This window comes from Lingula anatina, chromosome 2, assembly GCF_051362555.1.
Source record: "Lingula anatina isolate TDL-2025a chromosome 2, LinAna3.0, whole genome shotgun sequence".
NCBI classification, from domain to species: domain Eukaryota; kingdom Metazoa; phylum Brachiopoda; class Lingulata; order Lingulida; family Lingulidae; genus Lingula; species Lingula anatina.
The window spans coordinates 31,107,130-31,131,386 of NC_141768.1; the positions used below are offsets into that span (position 1 = coordinate 31,107,130).

General features: G+C 36.1%; 2 protein-coding genes, 2 long non-coding RNA genes and 1 pseudogene across 6 annotated transcripts in view; 2 read left to right on the forward strand and 3 right to left on the reverse strand.

Moving 5' to 3' along the window:
- The first annotated feature begins 241 nt into the window (after positions 1-241).
- Positions 242-12,653, forward strand: LOC147763577 (uncharacterized). The gene is made up of 2 exons (XR_015332727.1): positions 242-5,672; positions 6,148-12,653. It is a non-coding gene; the product is annotated as an uncharacterized LOC147763577 (long non-coding RNA).
- LOC147763578 (uncharacterized) lies at positions 6,644-8,645 on the reverse strand. Its single transcript, XR_015332726.1, has 2 exons — positions 8,516-8,645; positions 6,644-7,797 (listed from the first exon to the last, which is right to left on the reverse strand). It is a non-coding gene; the product is annotated as an uncharacterized LOC147763578 (long non-coding RNA).
- Positions 12,654-12,884: 231 nt separating the features above from the next.
- Positions 12,885-24,257, forward strand: part of LOC106162084 (uncharacterized) — a 31,600-nt gene continuing 20,227 nt past the window's right edge. Inside the window, exons 1-4 of one of the 2 annotated variants that reach the window (XM_087003549.1) lie at positions 12,885-13,987; positions 14,121-14,220; positions 14,677-14,922; positions 15,280-15,380. In XM_087003549.1, coding sequence (XP_086859675.1) covers positions 14,903-14,922; positions 15,280-15,380 — 121 coding nt within the window. In that variant the 5' untranslated portion in view covers positions 12,885-13,987; positions 14,121-14,220; positions 14,677-14,902. Of the gene's footprint in view, positions 13,988-14,042; positions 14,221-14,676; positions 14,923-15,279; positions 15,381-24,257 lie in introns of those variants that run through there. The other variant, XM_087003547.1, reaches the window with a different exon arrangement.
- On the reverse strand, positions 17,097-18,595 carry LOC106162085 (uncharacterized; annotated as a pseudogene).
- On the reverse strand, positions 20,698-24,047 carry LOC147763579 (uncharacterized). 2 transcript variants are annotated; one of them, XM_087003550.1, is made up of 4 exons: positions 23,915-24,006; positions 22,667-22,715; positions 22,137-22,302; positions 20,698-20,831 (listed from the first exon to the last, which is right to left on the reverse strand). In XM_087003550.1, the coding sequence occupies exons 3-4, from the start codon at positions 22,299-22,301 to the stop codon at positions 20,763-20,765; spliced, it is 234 nt and encodes a 77-aa protein (XP_086859676.1). In that variant the 5' UTR covers position 22,302; positions 22,667-22,715; positions 23,915-24,006; the 3' UTR covers positions 20,698-20,762. The 2 variants fall into 2 exon arrangements, with proteins under 2 accessions (XP_086859676.1, XP_086859677.1); XM_087003551.1 differs by lacking the exon at positions 22,667-22,715 and having other exon boundaries at positions 23,915-24,047.

Consider the following 24,257-nt stretch of genomic DNA (forward strand, 5'->3'; position numbering starts at 1 on the left):
TATGTTTTATGATTTCAGCCCAGACAAAGTTATGTTTCTGGATTATCATCTCACTGAGGACAGCTTAACTCATCTGATCACTACCAAGAACTAAAATGTGGCAGCTTAAGTACAGGTCTGTGCAATAATGATATTACTATACTGGTGATTCTCTTCAGTCCCCCTTTTGAACACCACTTACTTTAATATATGTTCAGAGTGAAAAGGGTTAATGTGAACTTTGGGGGGGGGCTGAGCAAAAATCTGTCAGTTTTTCAGATTGACAAAATTTCATGTATACCTTTTGATGCCTGTGCACTGTATGTGTGTGTCTGTGGTAGTAATAATTTTGTTTCCGTTGTACACCGGTGTAACAACGTTCGAAATGTTTTAATCCGTATCTTGTGAATAGAAGGGGGCGGACAAACAATGGAGGGCCGTATAAATCCCTTCAAAATTCGAACGCACAAACACAATAGCTTAGGTGGAATAACACAATACTTAAGACAAGTGAACCCCATGACACCGGTTTCTGTGGTCCAGCGCGACAAGACAATCCGCTGTAACTAGGTGTAATTAACAGCAGGATACATCAGCCAGAAGGTCCCCATTGTCTGTTGCGGCGATAGGATTATAGCTTTAAGAGGTTAGAACCTATGCTAACGCGTGCCACGCGTAGCGAACTGTCCTTTTGTTCACTAGTTTGGCACGCGCAGCTGATTATGATTTTTGTGTTGCTTACAATTTGCTAGTTAAATTTGTTAACAGTTATTTCATCCAATATGAAATTTCCGCAGTCAAAAATTGAACTAAGTATTGTTTGTTTGATTGACATGCATGAGCGTCAGCATCAATCTGTCTCAAAAAATTCTTATTGCATTAATTTATAAATGTATAATTTATTTATAAACGTACTGCATTCAACTATTTATAAAACATGAATGATAATGAACGAGGAATAAGGAAAGAATATATTACTTATACTATACTTGTATTATAAAATTGAAATTAAATGAGGTGCATTGACAGAGGTGCAAGGACAATCTACAGTTACAGGATTAATTTCGAGGACACTTTAATAGCCTTGGTTTATAATCCTTATGGTAGTTAAACGACTATTATCGGTTCGTTAATTATAGGGATTTAAACCTTAAGCCGTTGGGACCCAGCAGCGATAAATACTACTCTAACTCGGCCTAAATTTACTCAGCTTGCTTTTAGCCACCCACTGTGAGCAGGACACCATCATCAATAGAAAAGTACTCCTGCACTTTCATTAAGATAAACAGGGTGATAAACCCGATGGGGTGAGCGGGGTGAAAATACCGGCCTTTGTGAGTCAGAACAATAGCAGCCCGCGGATTGCGTCGCGTATTTCTCGAGTTAAATGCTCTCAAATTGCCTTATACTGTTGAATAACCACGAAGAAAAAGATAATAACTGAAAGTCCTTGAATAATCCCACCTTTTTATAATACTTTTTTTACATTTCAAATGACGAACATTTTGCTGTTGCGAAACACGCTAGTAAAAATCACGCACTATCTTTCCTGACTCGTGTTTATTCAATTTGATGCACTATAAAATTAAGAAATTTAACAGTTATAATTACATCATTGTCAAGGTATTTAATTTCAATTTTGAAATAAATAGTGTATGTATCAAAACTGCATAAATTTTCATAATTTGTCTAGTCGTACACCATGATACACCGCAGTAGGGTTATAAGATTGCAGTCATTTTAATTATTCGTATGAGCGAAACGATAATGCAATTCTCATATCCGTTCAATAGCTTCCATTTGCGGAAGATCGTCAGCCGGAGATCGTTCTCCATCTAAGCGAGACGAAAAGGCAATTTTCATATTCATTCATGGGAATTGGTTCGCAAAAGAGTGTCAGCGATTGTTATTAACCTTCCCTTCCCATTGAAATTTATTATTTTATAAAATATTTTTTCACTTTATTACACTCCCACCCCATTTTGGACAGCCTGTATCCCAATCCTAGAAAAAAGGCTTGGTTCTGGGTGAAATGATGTAATGGAACTTAATTGAATAGCTGCAATGTATTTAATTTTAACTGATGATTTTATTACTGGTGAAAACTGAGCTATGATATTTGGCGAATTTATTTTATTCTTAATTTACATTTAACTGTACCTGGGAATTTTGAAAATCTGTGCTTACAGTTCTAAAAGGTCAGGTTACGCCCCTGATCCTTAACCTACCCCTCGCTGGTTAATTACTAGTTTACTTAACATCACAAAATGCAGTAGATGACTTTCCTGAAACCGCACTAATACGTGTACCAACAGATTTGCTCGCGGGGTTTATGTAAAGGGTGGTTGATTTTAACTTGTGTATAGGCATAGATTAGGTTTTGTGTAGCTCGTGAAGTTTATATGCACTTTTTCTCAAAAATGTGTTAACATGCGTGTGTTGCTAGACTTTGTTTTGATTATTTTCAGCGACACAAGTTGATAGAAGTCGTAGCCGCCCTGACGCGTAAACAAGAGTTGCAGCTCTTTGTTAGTAACGAGCTAATTGCACTCTTAACCAACCACTCACTGGTTAATTACTAGTTTAGTAAACAGTACAAAACGCAGTACAAAACTAAGATCACTTTCCTAAAACAGAAATAAGCTCTGCATCAGTTCATATATGCTATCTCAGCCATCTTCACTACACAAATATGAGTGGTAGCTGCTGTGTGTACAGGGTAAGGGGGTGGCAGTGAAACATTTGTTATAAATATAGATACAAAGAATGTTCGCATCCTTCACCCCCTTGTAAATAATTACAAAATTGTTTTGATATGTATTGTAAGGGTGGCGTTTCGTAATTGTTTTTATAATCTTGTCATTTCCTTTTGTGTGAACGTTCTTTGTCATGAAGTGCGTTAAGTTAGGTGGTTTTATCCTCGAATAGTTGAACAATTCACTGTCCATCTCATGCGTGTGACAGTTGCATTTTATATATATATTTGTTATAGATTTGTTCACAATGTATGTATATTATTTGGTATACGTTGCGGTGTACAGAATGTGGTCACAGACGTAAATATTTGCATCGTTATAGACTGGGCATCGAGATCTAGGTGGAGAAGGCAAATTAGGTTAATAACGAAGTTTCTGGCCACAGTAATTGGTGGTCGATTTCTCACCTCATTCTCTTCAACCAGAGGTAGTTACAGATAACCATTGCCTGTCTTTAATTCAGGGACAATAGTGCTGGCTCATGACAGCATTGATAGTTTCCTACTCTTTTGTCACTTCCTCTTCCATTGTCTGCTTTTATGTATGTCCGATGAATACCGATAATGACAGAGACATCAGCACGCATATAACAATACTGCTGTAAGGCTCAAAATTATCACAGTTTATGTAATTTTATTTCAAAGATCAACTTAAAGATTGAAAGCATTTACTACCAACACTCGAAATTTGTACAAATCCTTTTTTTGAAATGAACTTTCTCAAACGGAATGTTGAAATGTTGGTATGTGCTTTGTGGGCTGTTGATTGAGATCGGGTTCAGTCCCGTCCTAAGAAAAAATATGTTATAGTGATCCCTTCACAAAACTATGCGATATTATACTCATTTTTGCTTTATTCTTATTTAAGAGATATTATAATAACACCTGTAGGTGAAATAAGAATGTAGTGATGAAAAAAAAAGTAGGAGAGAAAATCAGAGGACTAGCGGACTCCTTATATAAAATAATGACAGGGAAAAAAACCTGATGTGAGAGTGGCCTTTGTCTTCTGTCTTTCTTTCAAATTTTACTGCATTGCAGATACTATTGTTTCTAACTTTTTTGTTGAAGAATACTGATACTGGTACGTGTTACTTTGGAACGCTTGACCCACGTAGCATCCTAGGGGTATTTAAGTTTTCACTGAGACAGGAAAAAAACAGAAGAAAAAAGTGAAGTGTTTCCTTTTATTCATACTGATGAATCTGTTATCTGTTTGCCAAAAATCATTTTTGGTTTGACCACATTCTCTATTGTGTCTGTCTGAAGAGAAAAAAGGATACAGGGTATATATTAGAAGCGTTTTACATGGGAGGAGGGTCTACATATTCAATTTACAATGTGTATGAGTACATGAAGAACAATTGCATTATTTTAAAGAAAGTTTAATAAAGTTTTGTTTAAATTAATACAAACGCTGGATAATTTTTACAGAAAGTTAATTGTCCTTAAATTGTCCTATATTTTATCAAATTTTCAGCAAGCAATAATCTGTAAAATGAAGCAAATAAAAACAAACAATTTAAACACTGAAAATTCTTATGAAAATTAGGCTATTTAATGGCCCTTTTATTACTTTATACATGGACATAATAAGTCCATGTTATGTCCATGCTTTATATGAAAAACGGACCTCTCGAACAAGCTTAAACGATGCCTATACAATTACTGTGATCATTGTCACTGTTTAGCTACCCGCCTATAATGCGTGCTGAACGACAGACAACTTATAAATATTATCTGTGTTACTGTGTAAATGAACACATTTAGTTAAATTATAACGAAGTCGGTGATTTAATCCATCCAACATATTTATATTTGTTCTTTCAAAACCAGTGTCAGGTTAACGCTAAATCAAAGCAAGCCTTGCAGACTGGTTTTGTTTAAACTGTCGTATATTAAGTAAAGCTAAGTAAAGCCTGTTTCTACTTCGCAGTGTTCATCCAGTCAGGTTAACGCCAAATCAAAGCAAGCCTTGCAGACTGGTTTTGTTTAAACTGTCGTATGTTAAAGGGACAAAAAATAGGATTAAAAACGCCTTTTTAGTGCATGGATTGCTTCTTATTTAACTTATCTGAGAACAATTGCTATGGGTAAAGCATAAAATGGCAGGTAAATGGCCTTAATCAATATCGAAAAAAAAAGAATCATATTCACCGTCCACTTTCGAACCCCGGGCGTCAGCCATCTTGACACAGTTTGAAATAACGCGGCATCTCGACTCAGATACGAGATGTAAACAATGCAGACAGCATGTCTCACTCGACTGCGAAGGTGAGCGTGGGCGAGAAGAAGAGGAATTGTTCACAGAATCTTTGCAGGTAAGCGGGTTATAGTCACTATATGTGTTTTAAAATGGGAAGGTGGCAGGAAATAAAAATATCTAGCAGTGGAAGTTTAAAAGCGTAAATAACTGCTACATTTCCTCGGATAACGCACTCGCAGTCCCCAAACCACTCGCACTGCGTACTACGTAGTTACATGAAGCGTGGTAGTGCACTTTGACCCTGAGGTATATAGTTCTGTAAACCAGGAGGAATACCGTTTTCTGCTCAATGTGGTCATCTACCAGTACTTGCAGACGAACCTCACACCATATTCCCGCAGGGGAATCCCATGAGATATACAATGTAACTCGAGTACTGTACTAGTTGGGATAGAGGGTGTTCTTTGTACAACACGTAACTCATTTGTAAATGTATTAATATTGTCAGATAAGATAAGATAAGAGTTTATTTAGCCAATTATAAAAATCGGAAATCATTTTAATTTTGGAGCAATATAAAGAGTAAAATAATAGAATAATACAATAAATAAATAAATAAATAAATATGAATATGATTATAAGGAATGAATATGATTACAAGGAATGAATTTTTTAGCCTTTCCTTAGGAGGAACTGGTTGATACACCCCTTCAAGCACGAAGGAGAGAACAGGTATGTTAATAATTTTAGCAATACACCAGGTAACAGGGGCGGATCCAGGATAATTTGAAGTGGGGGGGGTCCGCGGATGCAAAGCCGACCCTCTAGTTGCCGTGGGGTTCTGGGTCCGCTTAAAATTTTTGCTATTTTAGAGGGCGAACAGTGCCATTTGGTATGGTTTAGTACTATCGATTAGCTTGTCAAAATTCTAATTGCAAATGGGGAATATTAGTGTGATTTTTTTTTTACATCAGTTCTTTAAAACCATGTGTGATTATGTTATTTCTTCTTGTGGCCTTTATGATCTAATGCAGCTATAGCTATTTAAATTTAATTATTTTGTGCCATAATCTTCTTTATCAAAAGCTGGTTATCATGTAGTGATCATGCCCTCTAATTTGTTAATTTTTGTTAAAGAATAGTGCTGTTATGATAATATCAATACATTTTTTCTTTATAACCATTTTATGTAATTTTACTATTACAGTGCCTCAAGTTATATCTGGAAAACTCACACCAGGAAGCACTCCAATCTTACAATACTGCTTCACTTCAATGTCCGCGTGACAAGTTGTGCAAAAGACTGCTACAAAAAATATGCACTAATGACCACATAATCCACCACCTTTTACCAAAACTGAGTGAACAGTTTTATATTGTAATGCCCACGTATTTTAAGTGCCAAGACTGAGATCACAGAGAGCCTCAAGGACTTTTATTTTCTGGGCATTGTCAACTCTTCAATAATTTAAGAATTTTGCCAAATACATCCAAAGATTCAATTCTCATGCAATTCTTGAAAACTTTTTTAGAATATATTTTAATGTCGAACATGTTTTTCTAAGAACTAGGCCTTTAGTAAATTAACAACATGTACTATCCAACTGTTATTATTATTAACATATTGTTATGTACAAAGCATAAGCTGCAGTATCAATGTAACATTAACTGGGTAGAGATTATGAATGAAATAAAAGTTTAAATATTGAAACATCTTTTATTTATATTTCAAATATTTGGCAAAAATACAAGAATAAAGTTTGCTACATAAGTTTGGAATTTGGCCAAATCATCTTTATTATTACCTGTCACATGTAATGAATAAGATGTACACAGATTTTGTAAGCTAGAATGCATAATTATTTTCGTACTTATTAATGCTTTCTTCATAAATAAGCCTTCCATTCAAGCATTCACAAACTTTCACATTGTGCAGTACACTATAGTATGGTAACATTTTTGAGAGAGACTTATTAACAGCTGGGCTATCATGTTAAGAGTCTGATGTACATGCAGACCCATGAGGATTGCAGATCAACAAATTATCCCCCTCTCTGTCAGTGTATTGACTCATGTGAGCTGACACAAAAATCTCCATGCAAAGGGATGTGTCATGAGAAAGGACTTACCCCACTTACACAAACATAAATTGTTTCATCAGAAGATATTCACACATACTTTTCCAAGATGTGCAGGGAATAAATAGAAAGGTATAAATATTTCTTTAAAAAATACAGGCATGGCTTCCCTGCATGAATTCTAAATAATGGCTTTGTGGAGAATTGAATACAGGCACAAGTGTTCACTCAAACCATTTTTGTAGGTCTTAAAAGAAATGACATACAGTCACTTGCCAAATACAGAATTTTATGCTGGAACAAAGTCACAAAACTGCAACTGGTGATCTTACAAAATCTGACAACACACTGGTTTAAAATCAAGTTGAAGTCACAATATGCCACCAGTACCATATTCCATAATACATTTGATGTCATCTAGATTTAAGAAGTAAATGCTGGACCAAAATGGTTTATTCTCAATATCAGGCATATGACTTAGTTTTGGGAGGAAAGACCACCTTGATTTCCAATCTGTCTGCATTATAGCATACATGTCAGTGCTAGATGGTTTGAAGTCAGCAGATTATGCTTTGTCACATTGGCAAGATGAGTTCACTGAATATATCCTGTAAGCAGCACTCGAAAGTCAGGAAAAGTCTCTCACTATCCAACTCGTCCCCACTTTGGACCCTCAAGAAAAATTCCTCTTTTTTTGGTGGAGAGCCATGGAGTTCCTCTTCCATGTAAAAAACTCTTCTTCAGGACATCATACTGGCAGTTGTTCATAACCTTAAGGTCTAAAAAAGCAAATCAAAATAATAATAATAATAATAATAATTTATTAAGATTGCAACCCAGTGGGTTGAAGTTGTACATAGTGTTAAGAAAATTATAATGAAAATAAAGAATATTTGCTTGAATAAAAGTTAAAAGAGTTAAAAGACTGCTAATTGAACTTTAAAATTATTATACTTAGGATAAAAGACAACATAATACTATTGGAAATTTAAAAGTGCATATGGAATAAAAGAGCATCGGAATCTGTCGGTCTTAAATTGTGGCACTTTGTTACTATTGTTTGATCTTAAAAGACGATTGGATTGCTCAATAAAGATGTGATTCAGTTTGTCAGAGGATTCAGTTATTTTGTAAAAGAAAGTTTTGAACAGATCTCTTCATTTATATAAAGTACACATATTTGCCAAGTTCAGGGTTTCATCATAGTGTAGGTCAGGGAAAATAATCTTCAAAGCACGAGTTTGGTCAGTCTCTAAGAGTTTGCATTGCTCTATAGTTAGTCCTGGATGCCACACATGGCAGGCATATTCTAGAATTGAGTGCACAATACTTTGGTAAAGCTTAGCTCGTTTCAGTTGATGGAAGAAATAGAGTCTTGCATTATGTTTACATTATGTGTTGCCAATTTGGAAAAAAAAAATTGATAAAAGAGAAATCATGCACCTATAATGCCTAATATATGATGAGTGAATATCAGCTTATTAAAATTCTGCTTACTCTAAAGACATGTTTTAGTCCCATGTTGGATCATCAGGATCCTTTAATTCCCTCTTCTTCAGCATCTTCCTCTTCTTCCATCTGCACTTCTTCCAGTTCAGGCATCCCATAGGAAAAAGTTACCTTGATACTGCAACCAAAAAAAAGCAACAGTACATAAAATTAAGATAATCAAGTTTGAGAAAAATCATGTAAAAACATAACTGAAATAAGTATAAAATTCAACTGAAATAAGTATAAATGCCATTTTTCTCAATATGATCACCTTAAATTATCTAGACTGTCATCTTCAACTGCACTAGTATTAACTACAACTTAATTTTGAAGTTTCTTGATCACTTCATATTGGTTTAATCTCCGAAATACTGGTTGGACTCTAAAGTTAAAATTGTATGATCTAAATTATTACTCTGGACTATTTATCCATTTACAGATGTACTAAACATAAACATGCAAAATCCCCTTTCTGATTTATTTATTTATTTCTAATGTAAAAAGGAAACTTAATTGCCTTTAGAATATAAAATCAAAATACTATTCAAAGATATTTTCAATTATAGTTGACATGCCATTTAAAACTGAGTTAAACTTATATACAATAACAGCTTCTGCACAATCATTTTGGGATTAAGATGCCTAAAGAAATAGCATCTTGGTCATACGTCTTAATTACTGTGTTTTGTATGCCCAGATGTAAGAGGCACAAGAAATGTGCCCTTGGTAAGTCAACAATTCGCCCCGGCCATGGTAATGTACATGTAATGAAACCAGTATCTCCCACCATGTCCATTTCCATTTAAACTTTCTTTGCTGTATAAACTTACCCAAACCCTGTCAGAGTTGACATATGAGCAACACTTGTAATTCCTGTTATCGATACCACTCATATTGATTAGTTACAATTTCATGGCATATTTTGACAGACGAGCCTGACAATCGTTAAGAAATACAACGAACACACGTAAATAAACATTAATATCTGTGCTTAATAAATATTTTTACTGGTGTCTTATCTCAAACATAATTGTAAATTGTACTCACAAATCCAGTAAATACTTTGCGGCCAGGCGATCCTTCGTATCCATGGCCATCCATGCAAGCAGGTTAATTTTCATCTGCCTTCTTCCTCGCCGGTGTTTATTGTTTGCCTGTCGTACATTTGCTGATACACTGTTTTACGCGCATTTTATTTTTCTGGTGTTGACTTTTGTAACGAGTGTTTCCTTTTTCTTTTTGTTATCTTTCTTCCCTTCTTCGATGGAGTCTCAACTAATTCAGCCTCCTGTTCCATGTGCTTTCCCGGCAGCTTGAACTAGTTTTAACTAGGTCGCAATACGAGAATCTCGCGATATCCGGAAGTCTAGAGAGCTCAATAATGAAAATGGAGGTAGTTGTTGGTAAACCTCCGCTTAAGCGGAGGTTTTCTTTTTATTGTATTTTCCAAAAATGTTACAGAGCGATGGCAAGTGCTGGGAATGATAGATTAAAGGTTGGTAAATCGCGGAAAAGTACTGTTAACCTCAGGATAAATCGGGATAAATCAATTTTGGCGCGAAAATCCTCTTTTGTGTCCTTTTAAGTAAAGCTAAGTAAAGCCTGTTTCTACTTCCGGTGTTCATCCCAGCTATCATGTATAAAACTGCATGAAGGATAACAAGACTCCGTAGCGAATTAAGTTTCACAATGCCCTGTGCTTCAGGTTTCCAGAAGTCCCGTGTAACACGATAATATCGAAGAGTATGGCCTGAGAGTAATTCAAATATGAGGCCGTGTATGAAAGATTTTAAAAATTAGAAATTCAAGAATTTAAACATTTCACAAAAATCGCATCTAATTGTTTAGATTAACCTCTACTTTTATCGATCTCATCGCCTTGTCTCAACCACCTAAAAGAAATATAGTGCACATGAGGAAAAGTAACACGTTTACATGCAGGCGAAGGAGGTATACTTCAATATTAATCGCGAACAATATCAACAGCGACTAAAGACTGTTGCCTAGTCTTGTCTTTCACACTTTTACAGAAACACATGAAGGTTTAATAAAGGGAGTCGCGGCGCAATATCTATCTCTTTCTTTCGAACAAGCAAGGGGCTGACCCGAAGTAAGCTTTCTAAACTTATTTCCTTTTTATTGTATATTGTAATTATTCCGCTTGCTCGCCTCCATTGTCTTGTAAAAGCGACAAAGAATGTGTTGTATTCATACACAAATTGAAAGAACTTCGCATAACTCCTTTGCCTTGTTGCATAATGTCTTTCTCAAGGTTATAATCAGTGTGAAGAGGGTGTCTTGCCTCATTTAAAAAGGGAGTTGTTCTTCATACTGGTTGTTGCTTAACTTATGCTAACCTACTCTGTACAAATATGGTTTCAATAAATCGCCAAAATTATGACATTAATGAACATTGTGTATCAAACGTTAAATGATCGCTATCTCTGCTCCTTTTCCTTTGACAGCAACGTAAAAAGTGTTTAGGGAGAAAGTCACACAGAGACCCGACGTTGTTTTGTCTTTAGCATTTCCTCTTCCTTGTTTACTGCAATTACTGTCGTCAATTAATGAAATCGAGAAAGCAATTAAGTGACGGCACATTGAATATAGTTACTAGGTGCATTTCGCTGAGTGTTTACACGATCTAGCGATACATTTTAATGGCCACGCTGTAGTGTTCACAAATATAATTCCCAGACATGTAAATCAATTTGATTAGAGTCGATTGCTTGTGCACTCGACTCGTTTTATGGCCTTACCTGAAGTCATGTAACTTAAGTGGACGTGTGCAATTTGAATAATTAAAATTAGTATGTACCGCCAAATACTACAGCACAGAATCCACCTAAAGATAAGAAATAGGTATAAAAGACGTATAGAATTAATATCGGGGGACAGACTGAAGAAGACTCGAAGGTGACCGCTCGACGGAGCTATGGGAGACGGCCTAGAGCTTGGAGGCTTCACGTAGAACATGTAGTTAGGGGTCTAACTGTGGGTTTTCCTGTTGTCTGGGATGATAGGTGGTGTTTTTCCTCTTCATATTAGCCCTGATTGACTTTGTTTATTATCAATATTATTATTGTGGCGAGCTTGTGATTGGAATTGTTTCCCTAGAATTAATGCTTATACGGTATATGCATATAAAAAAAAAAAAAAAAAAAAAAAAAAAAAAAAAAAAAAGAAGTAATGGCAGATGTATGTTGAACGTAGATACAACCGAAGGGAGGTTTAAGTATGAAAAAAAAAAAAAAAAAAAAAAAAAAAAAAAAAGACGATGAAACTTTATTATAACGAAGAAAGTTTATTCTCCCTTGTGTCTTGTTTCAGGTGACAGTGAATGGTCCCTGGATCGCCGTGCCTGTGTCATCGCCTCCGACCCACCGCCTGCCGCGTATCCAAGGCTGAGGGTTTCCAGCGCTTCGATCCATTAGACCTATCCGTCCTGCGTCCTGGAACCCAAGTAACTATACAGCGGAGAGGGGTGGACCCCGCTGTTTTGCCGATGATGCCATTGAAAGACTAAACACTAAAAGACTCAAATGAATTTTAAAGACTTTAAAATATAAGGCGCTCATTTGCCCGGTTTCCAGAGCTATTTTTCCCTAAATTGATAAAGAAAGATATGAATTAAAGGGTTTTATCTCTGGTTTTCCTCCGGGCCTGTCTGTAACGTGTTCTTTTATTAACGTGCTTCGCTTTGTGTATATGTTGTAAATATAATGTAGAGTGAATGTCTCCAACGTGATAAATGAAAAAAAAAAATGTATTTTTTTTTTTCTGGTAAAAAGGGAAGGCGTGTAGTGTTCACAAATATAATTCCCAGACATGTAAATCAATTTGATTAGAGTCGATTGCTTGTGCACTCGACTCGTTTTATGGCCTTACCTGAAGTCATGTAACTTAAGTGGACGTGTGCAATTTGAATAATTAAAATTAGTATGTACCGCCAAATACTGCAGCACAGAATCCACCTAAAGATAAGAAATAGGTATAAAAGACGTATAGAATTAATATCGGGGGACAGACTGAAGAAGACTCGAAGGTGACCGCTCGACGGAGCTATGGGAGACGGCCTAGAGCTTGGAGGCTTCACGTAGAACATGTAGTTAGGGATCATCAACTAATAAACCATTAAACTGGTCATTATGTGGACTTGGGTTTTCTTAGCGCGACATTACGTAAATCTGACACGAACCGTGGAATTTTGAATAGCGTTATCCACTGAGTAAGTCTAAAACGTAATGTCCTATTTCGAGCCCACGCTTGAATTAAGCGTTCTAAATTATATAAGTTTAGGACATTCATCTCATACCTATATGTCAAGGTACATAATAACGCGTTCTAGTCTGATTGTTTAGGGGGGGGGGGGGCAGTTAGTGGTATTTGTATGTGTAGTTGGATAAAATAAAATAGTCCAGAATGGTGTGTACAGGTTTGAGAAGTTAAACATGAAAACGTTTTCGACTGATAATAAAAAACATTAGGAAAAAAACGAAATAGAATGTTTGGAAATTTAAACAGTTACTCTGGCGGCTTTGCGTCATGGCTATGAATCTGACATCGAATTTAGGCCAAAATATTAGTAAATTCAGAATTATTAGCTAAAATGTAAATTGCCCTTAAATGCCAGTGATCCAAGCGAAGGGTACGCTTTCCTGAAGGTAGCGGCGACGAACAGCGACAATATTTTTCTGAACAGTGAACTTTTATTAGTTACGTAAAGCCCCCTTTTCAACAGGTGTGTTTTATTAATTACTTCATGTTACAAAGTAAATTTATACAGGCAAAACTTTATTCAAGGAAATAGTTTCACGAAATGAACGAGAGTAAAATATAAGTCGGCACAAATATAAGTCATACAACAATGAGTCTGTATTTAAAGTATAATCCCTCCTGTTATGGGCCATGTCGGATTATAATGGCATACCTTGATGCAAAACAGTCTATCGTTTCTTCCACCACGAGTCCCTTTATTTAATGTATTGTATTACTCATTACCCATTTCATTTGACACTCTCTCTTTTTCTCTCCCTTCCCCTTTCTCTTGTTAGAAGGAGGGTAAATAATTAAGCACTCAAAATCTGCATCACCAATCTTCAGAAAAAAATAAAACAACGAACCATTGGGCTGATCCACAACATCTGACCCAGCAGAATGAATCATATAACTGCTAGCACAAATTTATATGCAGATAGCTATAGTGCCACTAAATACATAATCAGCTGCACGCGCGAAGCTGTTGAACAAAAGGATAGTTCGCTACGGGAGACCGTTTGTTTACATAAGTACTCTAAGGGGGCATGCCTACCCAGGCGACCAGGGGGATTATAAGGCTATAGTTACTATATGCCATCAACAATCGTTTAGTGACCCTATCATTATACACTCCCTCTATTGTATTTTCCACCCCATTAATCGCAGTGTAATCTTCAAATGGTCCACAGGGTAAATGTACACATTCTCAATACTAGTACGGTATGTCTGTTTTATCGCTATATGCGTTTATCATAATATAATAATATATTTTGATCACTGTGTGATATCTGTGTTGTAACTAATGTATGTGTCTCCATATATTCTTTATTTATGATATGTTTTGTGATTGTAGCACAGATGAAGGTGTGTTTTCTGGATTATCATCTCACTGAGGACAGCTGAACTCATGTGATCACTATCAAGAACTACAACATATGGCAGTTTCAGCACAGGTCAGTGCAACAATGATATTACTGTACTGGTGATTCTCTTCAGTCCCCCTTTTGAACACCACCACTATATATATATAGTATCTGGAATATTATCATTTTGTAAAAGTGTCACTTACTAGATCCCACTTAGTTTTATATGTGTTCAAAGTGAAAAGGGCTAATGTGAACTCATATATGGAATGAGGGGGGTGCTTGTGAAAAATCTCCGTCAGTCTTTTTAAGTCTTTATATAAACAAATTTTCATTGTTACATTCTAATGCCAGTGCACTAGCTGTCTGTTGTGACACAGTATGTGTATGTATATATTCTGATAACTGTGTATGTCTGTTTTGTTGCTGCAGTGTCTGTGTTTATCATAAAATAATAATATATTTTGATCACTGTGCTATATCTGTGTTGTTACTACTGTATGTGTGTGCATTTATTTTCATTAATGATATGTTTTCTGATTTCAGCCCAGATGAAAGTGTGTTTTCTGGATTATCATCTCACTAAGGACAGCTGAACTCATCTGATCACTGTCAAGAACTACAACATAAGGCAGTTTCAGCACAGGTCAGTGCAACAATGATGTTACTATATTGGTGATTCTCTTCAGTCCCCATTTGAACATAGTTATGTTTCTGGATTATCATCTCACTGAGGACAGCTAAACTCATCTGATCACTACCAAGAACTAAAATGTGGCAGCTTAAGTACAGGTCAGTGTAATAATGATATTACTATAGTGGTGATTCTCTTCAGTCCCCCTTTTGAACACCACTCACTTAAATATATGTTCAGATAGAAAAGGGTTAATGTGAAATTGAGGTGGGGGGGGTTGGAGCTGAGCAAAAATCTGTCAGTTTTTCAGATTGACAAAATTTCATGTATACCTTTTGATGCCTGTGCACTGTATGTGTGTGTCTGATATTCTGATCACTGTGTATGTCTGTTTTATCGCTATATGCGTTTATCATAATATAATAATATATTTTGATCACTGTGTGATATCTGTGTTGTAAGTAATGTATGTGTCTGCATATATTCATTATTAATGATATGTTTTCTGATTTCAGCCCAGATGAAGTTATATTTCTGGATTATTATCTCACTGAGGACTGCGAAACTCATCTGATCACCTTCCAGATTGAACTACAACATGGCAGCTTCAGCACAGGTCAGTGCAACAATGATATAACTATACTGGTGATTCTCTTCAGTCCCCCTTTTTACACCACCACTATACATATGTGACCCATCATGACAAAATCAGGGATAATTTTGATATTTATATATCTTTAAAAACTAAAAGATGTCCTCTGTAAAATGATGTAAATAATATTTCTGTACCTTTTAAATTGTTTAAGTTATTGAGGTTTATAATCGAAGGTATTAGTGGTAGCCATTTTGAGAGAACGGCCATTAAAAATCCACTTGTTTCTTTAACTCATTGTCCCCTACCGCCGTCATTTGCCGACAATGTTTTCTTATTTCTATCCCGAGCGTCGTCATTTGACGTCGTAATATTAATAGTACCCATTCCCGACTGCCGTCATATGACGGCATCCAATATGGCGGGCCCCTTGCCTAGCGACTTCATATGACGGCATGAGAAAGAAACTTTGATAGGTAGGTTTTAAATAGCTCATTTTCTGATTGGTTGTTGCTTTTCTTTTGGCCAATCAAAAGGAGAGTACTATAGAACAAAATGTAAACATTTTGAGGGTTGCGGGAAATCTACATATGGAGGAAATACAGAGTATTTTTCATGAGAGCTCTGGGTCTGAATTTTCGGGATTTGTTAGTGACAGTGAGTCTGACAGCAATAATTTGAGCTATATTTCTTTTGAATAACACTTTACAGACATAGTCTGAAAGTGAATTAGGCAGCATTAGTGAAGATTTTAGAAGAAGTCAGTGGGAAAACGATCTGTGGGAGGTGGACAAGGAGCTTTTCTGTGGTGAACTACCTGGATTCACACATGAACTGCCGGGTGACAAAGACGAACTAGACTTTAAAAACTGTTCTTTACTGATAAAATACTGAACAATTTGTTGGAAAATATAAATGCATATGCAACATACAATGACTCTAAGTGGAAAGAACAACTAAAAGCATGTCTAGGTGTCAGGGTTCATGTAGTATTTTTAAGTTGATGCTTATCTTATCACAACTGCATAATATAGATAATAAATATACTTTTTTGTAATCTGATGCTCATCTTTTAATTATATTTTGTAGAATTTTGTCTTTTTTTGTACCTGTTGATATAATCTAAAGAAGTATTATGATGTATATTTTATATACCGTATTTATAAACAGTTGTTGAACTTATATTCATTGTTCAATTTTTATAGACCAAATAATTCGGACTTGATCTTCCCCATTCAATAAATAACAATATTTTGAATATGTCCAGTTATAAAGAATTTCATATTATACCAATTTCATGCCTTAAGAACCCTGAAAATTTGGAACAAACAAAACAACAGACCTAGAAAAAGGCCATATTGAATTTCCTCAGGGATATAGGAGAGTGCTGACAGTGGCGCCACCACATGGTGGTGGCCAGATTTGGTGTTAATGGCTGTAGGGGATCGTGCAGCAGTCACTGCAGGGGACAATGAGTTAAATAATTTTCCTTAGCAACCATCCTTTTTATAAGGTAAAAATCTCACACAGAGTTTTTTTCCTTTTGGAGAAATGATACTAAGACAATTTATATCCACAAGACAAAAGCACCATTTTATTTCTATATGTGTGGTGATATGGGGGGGAGGGGGTCTTGAATTTAAACCATTCAGTGGAGAGAGATGGGTAACATGCATAATTTAAGCAATACCTCAGTAAACATATTCTTTATTACAATATTTTAAAAATCAGATACATTTTATGTGAAACAAACACTCTGATAACAAAATTACATGTGATCATACCTACATTTTCACTTAATACATAATCTTGTCTCTTTGAAATCCAAGTTGAATTTGCTATCAAAAACTGTCACTTACAGATAAATGCACTACACTTCATTTCATTACAAATCATAGATTTAGTGAATTTCGTTTGCTTCAAAGAGCTGTCAATGACAAAAACAGAGTATTTATTTTAAGAACAGTTGAAATATTTTCACACAAGTGTGCAACAAATGCAAAACATTTAAAAATGCTCAGGTCGGGTGACAGGCTGTAAACAAGATGACACAATTTCTTGGTTTAAAGCTAAGAGTAAAATACAACACATTAGCAACAGTTCAGATCAACACTGTCCTAATTTACTTGAGCCACATAAAATATGGAATTATGTCATACATGTACCCTTTCAGTTAGGGTTTGGGCAAACAACATCCTTTTGGTACTCCCTGACAAATTGCCTGATATTCTGATACAGATAAAGTTTACGTTCATAAGAAAGTCCAGGGGGTTCAATTCTCTCTGGCATATTTTGCAGCTGCGCATGTTGTTCTACTGATGTCAAGTCCACATGAAGTTCATCTTCAGCCAAAGATGATTTGTAAAAGACGCGGCCTGGGTTAGTGGCTGAAAACCGCATATGTGATATTTTTTTATCCCCGTCAGCTGCTTACACACAGGGTTAAAGTATGCCTGCCAATTGTACGTGGGAACATGTACAATGCCATTCTCCTGTCCAACAAGCTGAGGAATGTTCACTTTAGACACTGGTGTACTTTCTCTCACCACTGAACACAAATCATTCAAACATGACACTTCAGATCTTCGAAAACATTTCTTTAAGAGACCAAAACACCAATCTGGGGCAAATTTTGTGTGGCCTGGAGGCATAAAGTTAAGTGTAACCTCTGTGTGCATGCCTCTCATAACTCGCCAACAAAAATAATATAAAACATATCTGTTTTTGTTTTGACCTGAACAATTATCACAATGCAGGTGGACACTCTTCTCTCCCAGGCCAAATGTCTCAAAAAAGTGATGCAAAAAACTAATAACAGCATTTGAACCTTTAGAGCAATTGACACTTTCATCAATTAGATAATTAACCTGTTGAGGCAGTGCCTCACAACAGATACCGAATATGGCACATTTCCTTGGTGTTAAAAAATAAATTGGTCCTGGTTGTGCAGCATTGCTGGGATAATGCAACTGTTGGGCAAAATCAAAAGAATAGTGCGTAGTGAAATCTTGAGCATTTGGAGGAGTATGCTGCAGCTGACGGATACCTTGTTGTGCCACAGTATCCTTAGACTGCTGTACTTGGTTCCTGTAGTGCTGCCTTTCTGCATCAACCTGGCTAAGGTGCAGCTATTGCAGTTGTACCAATTAGCCTTTTTCATCTTTTCCGGAAATGGAAATTGCATTGTGGGTAGGGGAGCCCTGCTACGTCGAAACACTTACAGCGGTGCTTAAAACCATATGGCTGGGTTTAGGTGCTTTTTGTCCCGCTACTACAATAACAGTAAGCGAGATCGACACGTGAGGTTTAATAAGTTCCCAACAAACCCGTTAAAATGAAAAATCTGGTAGAAAGAAAGGAAAATATAGCAAGTTTGGATCAAAAGCAGGGCACTGCGTTTGCGCTGAACATTTCGAAGGCGGGAAGAAAAACTATAATATTAGGAGATCAACGGTGCTTTAATAAAAAACAGAAATGCTTAGTTAAACAACGGATATAACGAACTATCGGCAAATAGAACTCGGGGGTAAAAAATGCGAGAAAAAAAACATTATAAAGATTTGAAGAAAAAATTGAAGAATAGGCCGGGGCCTAAAAATTAAGAAAAGACTTCAAGCATGAGATTATGGAAAAAGAAAGTAAAAGCTTTGAAGTTTTACACGGGGATTCTACTTACAAAAAATTCAAGAACTTTCACGACTTTTTGTGTAACAACAAAGAAAAGTTTTGTATGTAATATCCTTTTTGTGTGTGTTTTATTGATAAGTGATCATTTTAAATGTTGTAGGCCCATCACAGGTTTTAGTCTCTAATAACCCTTAGCAGGGTGGGTTCAATTTTTTTTTAACGTGAGACGTTAATAAAATTTTCATTAGTATGTATTCAGTCCCGTATACGTATTACTGATTTGTACAAACGGGGCTCATATTATCAAGATCAACAGAGACATACGAAGAAGAAAGTACATCGGCTCTTGTTGAACGCGTTATCGGCGAAATAAAAAGTTATTTATTTCTGAACTCAATGACAAGAGAATTGGAAAATTCAATGATCATATTTTTACAAAAAATGCAGAAAAGCCTTTCTGTAAGCTACACGTACATAATACATGTATGGTAAAGACAAAATGGATAATAAACATAATCCAACAACGTATTTGTAAAGTAATACAAATATGCTTAGTATTAAAGTAGGCCTACGTATACTTAACTGTCTTAGGTAGTTGAAAAGTATGAAATGTGTGGGAAACACTTTATTTGAATGTTTTAATTGTCTGTGATTGAAAACGATGAAAAAACGCATAAAAACGTTTAAAAATCAAATAATTTGGGCTCTTGCTATAATTTTGTTTTTGTTTCAGATTGACAAAATTTTCATACTTGTCAGACCGAAAGGCTGACTTTTTTTACCTGTCGTAAATTTTGTACATATACTAGAGTAAGACACGGTAAACTTTAATTATCGTCTGGGAAAGAGTCGAGAATTCCTGTCTCACCTATTTAACACTTAAAAGGTTTTAATTACAGAGGAAAGGTCGTAGTTGTGGCCGCCCGCCTTACCGAACAATTGAACAAGTAACACCTGATGCCTTATCAGGTACCAAACGATTTAATCAGTTCACCGACGAACGATCTGCGTGTCAGTTTTACCTGTATACACAGTAGTTACCAGTCAAACAATGCAGGAAATCTTTTCATTTTATCACTTTAAAAATCTCTTAAGATATCCTTCAAACAAGACATAAAAATCGTAATGAATTGACACTGCCGGTACATGAGGTGATATCGCCACAGCTTGCATACAACATGTACAAAATTGTGAAGACGTAGGCCTGCGCACCTGTCCACACTCTTGAAAGCGGTGTACGAGTCTACTGGCTATTTTGATTTTATATATAAAAAATTAACGAGTCTCTTTCGCATAGGCCTATCTTTATTATCGGAAGCATTTAAAAGAACTCCGTAGCTTTAGTTCGTCATCACTATTGAAAGTGCAGCCAAGGCTCGGACGCTTAGGTGAAGTCTAGTTGTAAAGCGCATCGTATTTAAACAGAGAAAGAAAATATTTAATTGCTTGATTCTCCGTCCTAATAGCTGTTTCTTGCCTACAGTTTACGCATTTCTGTACTTCAGCCACCTTTTCAGTTTGACAGAAAGCAATGCACGCTTCATACGACCTTTTTATATGCGCACATTGTACATCATCTACACCTAGCATTGCAATGATGGAACCAGCAGAGGACCACCATGACCCCTGGGGCGCGCGGTTCCTGTCATGCGCACTTCGTATTTCCGCAAAAGATGAAAAAGGTTAATAGAAACTTTTCCTCCAATGGGAGGTTAGCACTTCTAAATATACGTGTATTGTTACTCTGACATTTCCAGCATAAATCTGTCATGGGCCGTGCTACAACAACATACGGGCAGAGCTATAGCCATAATGTGCAGAAGGTTGAACATGCGGCTTTCCGGTGTCCTGCAATATATAGAATATAATATACAAATATGGTAGACCTACTTAAGATGGTAATGCTATCAAACCAGCTGGCAATTGAGAGAACTTTTAAAATTTCACTTTCATTTTTCCCTTATAAAAATGCTGAAAAAATATTTTAAACACCTCTTGGCTGAAACATAACAGAATTTTATCAAATTCATCACAACTTGATAGTTTTCCACATTATAAAAATTATAAAGTTTATGATTGACTTGTTTTTTTTTTACAAATCAATGACTCTAATGAAAAACATTTGATTTATAAAATGAATTATATAAAAATGATATGTCAAAGTCTCAAAATACCTGCTCTGTTTGCACTTTCTACATAATCCCTGTACACTCTACTCTTTGGATGACTGGAGGGCAAGAGTAGGATGTCATCTCTTTTAAAACCTGGCCCCGTATGCACAAAAAATCCTTATCTTAAGTGAAAAATTCTCCTTAACTTCATAAGAAAATTCTTAGCTGAGGAAACCCCTTAAGTGGTATGCACAAAGTACCTTAAGAATTCCCTAAGCCAAGAATTTTCTCAAATAATAGGAATTTACTCAACTCTGTAGGATTTCTCTTATGTGTTGAGCTATGTTTAGCCTGTGCATTGACCAATAGAATTACCTGTTACAATAGCTCACACTGGGGAATTCCTGGGGAATCCATGTTTGAAGGAATCCTTTACTTGGATATGATAGGCCTATCAGTTATTATTAGAAGAGTTGAGGTATCAATTGTGTAGGCCAAGAAGTTGTAACTTCTTGTGTAGGCCTAGTATTCTTCATACTCTGACAGAAAAAGAGGCATGTCATCCAATCCCCAGACCCAACACTAATAATAATAATCCAGTGACATAATTACATTTTAATAAAAAGGTTTTATCTCTATTGGCTGATACATGTGCACCCATCTCCCCTATCGGCGATAATTCTGTAAAAAGGCCCCATAAAAAATATTAGTTTACCATCATTGTCACCTGCAAGAAGTGATTCAGTAGGGCGTATTTTTTGCTCATACAAAAACACATTGGATTTAACCAACGATGCCCTCCGGACCGTCATTACATACACTAAAACATGGAACGTGCCATGAGCAAAGCTAGTAGTAACATAAATTGCAGTGAGAGGCACTCCTAGAACAGGGAGAGTGTTTTTGTGCATGAGGTGCACATTTGATGGGGAAAATTTACATTATAATTTTTTTATGTGAGCAGAAAAAGTAATGCGGCCGGGGATGATAAAGTAACATTTTTTCATGGGCCCTAAAAAAGTACTCTTCCTGGTAAGCTTACTGCATGGTCTTCTGCATACTGAGCAATGAAGTGCTTTACATGGTCAGTATCAGCATGGGACAGGGAGGCCGTATTGGACTTACGTCCACCAGATTTCAGACTCCTTGGTACCAGACCATTTTGTTTGATGTGATTCTGAAGTGCCTGTAGGTGGTCCTTGCTCATCCTAGGAAAAAAATTGTCAAATGTTAAACAGTTTATCTTGTCACTTTAAACACATATTAAACACACTTGCGGCATGGAATGAAATTGATCTAAGCACTGCCACTAAATACAGATTGAAGTTTAATTCATTTATTGTGTGAAATGGCTTTCTTGTCCTGTTTTGTATACTGTTAATCTTCACATATCACATGAAGAAAGATACAACACTGTTTTATGAAAGGACAAATTCTAGGAGTTTTAAGACTTATGAATGAATGAAAAAAAATCCACGTTATCTTTGAACAGGCATGATGCAAAATAATTAACTGTGCTTATAACACTTAACAAAATTAAAAGAATATACTTATCAAGTAAACAATACTTACTAAAACTTACAAAACAAAACTGGATGCAAAATTTTCAAAAACAGTTACTCTGTAATATAACAGACAAAAACATCATTCTGCAAAGTTATTAAAAACATGAAACATAAATCTGCAAATTTAAGTTCAAACTAAGGATTAATAATGGTTTTAATACCAACAAACAATTTATGTAGAACAAACTCACTGATTGAAAGCAAAGCAAAAAAAACTTCAGCAAATTATGTAACATCCAAGCATTATTCAAACTTTTCTTTAGTTTAACTTACCTTCCAAGTAAATATCTAAATGCCACTGTAGAAACTTGTCTACCCATATAACTATATTTACATCTTGACCTCTGTCGAACTTTTTGTTCCTTCCTTCTTCTACAAACAGTAGTTGGCCCATCCTCAGGCCTACCCAACTACCAGACTCGGCACCTAAGGATCCTGAATTAACCGGTATATCGGACCACGCTACCCGTTTTCAAGGTGTGTGTCAGATCGCATTTCGGAGTATCATCCCCCAGAGCAAATTTTGTAGCACGACTGCGGGCTCATCCACGCTCGGCTGAACAACCTTAAACTGTACTCTTACTTTAGAGTACTCTATTTTATTGTCTCTATGGGGATATATGGGGACTTTACGACATTCGGTTTGAATGTTTTAACCACTTTTGACAGGGCTTTTTTGCATTGTATTAGATTAATGTGGCAGTCTAAGGTTCATCTAGGTGGCTTTCAAAATTATGCACCCGGTTTTAAAATCATATAGCGATTTTACGACAATCGTTTACTATCCAATCAAGGTGACAGCCGAGCATGTCAGGGCTCATCCTGTCGGTGTTCTGGCTGATACTCCGAAATGCGATCTGACACACACCTTGAAAACGGGTAGTGTGGTCCGATATACCGGTTAATTCAGGATCCTTAGGTGCCGAGTCTGGTAGTTGGGTAGGCCTGATCCTGAATAGAGGCACTTATCAGGCCCAAGATCAACATGTCCCTTGCATCAGTAATATTGACCCCATTATCTTCAACAACAATTTGAAACATTACATGAAAACAATCGATAAGAGTAATTCACCAACCCGATCTAACTCCAAACCGTCACCCCCTGGGCCTAAATTTAAAGCCAAATCTCAATGAGGTGGTGCCAACAATCGATAGGTGACTGTACAACTATGAAAACTACCCACAACAAAAAAATAATACACATTACCATCTCATTTGCCGCCCTCATTTGATTAAAAAGTTTTTATGTGCCTACCTCTGTCCATGTCTTGAAGAGACAAATGAATCGCTTCAATTTCTTCTAACGAAAATTGAGTTATACACCCACGTCTTCTATCCTCCCCCTCTGCCACACCAACTTTAAGGTTGCAATTACATGAAAATTGCAAGCGCATGTCTGCCTGATGCTCACAGTCTACACTTCCCTCCACGTGTACTATCTCGCCATTTTCCGAGTCACTGTCAGTATCTGAACATTCATGTGAATCGTCATGTGAATTTATTGGTTTAAACTTAAATTTGTTTACTGCCGAACTGTTGTTGCTGGCGGAAGTGGAGACATCTTTATGGAATATTAATTAACATATTGTGCTAGTTGA

Excerpts from the sequence above, each read along its gene's own strand:
- LOC147763579 (XM_087003551.1), bottom strand. The coding sequence starts at position 22,301 with ATGAGCAAGGACCACCTACAGGCACTTCAGAATCACATCAAACAAAAT. Across the intron at positions 20,832-22,136 it reads AGTATGCAGAAGACCATGCA|GACACCGGAAAGCCGCATGT; the intron begins GTAAGCTTACCA and ends TATATATTGCAG.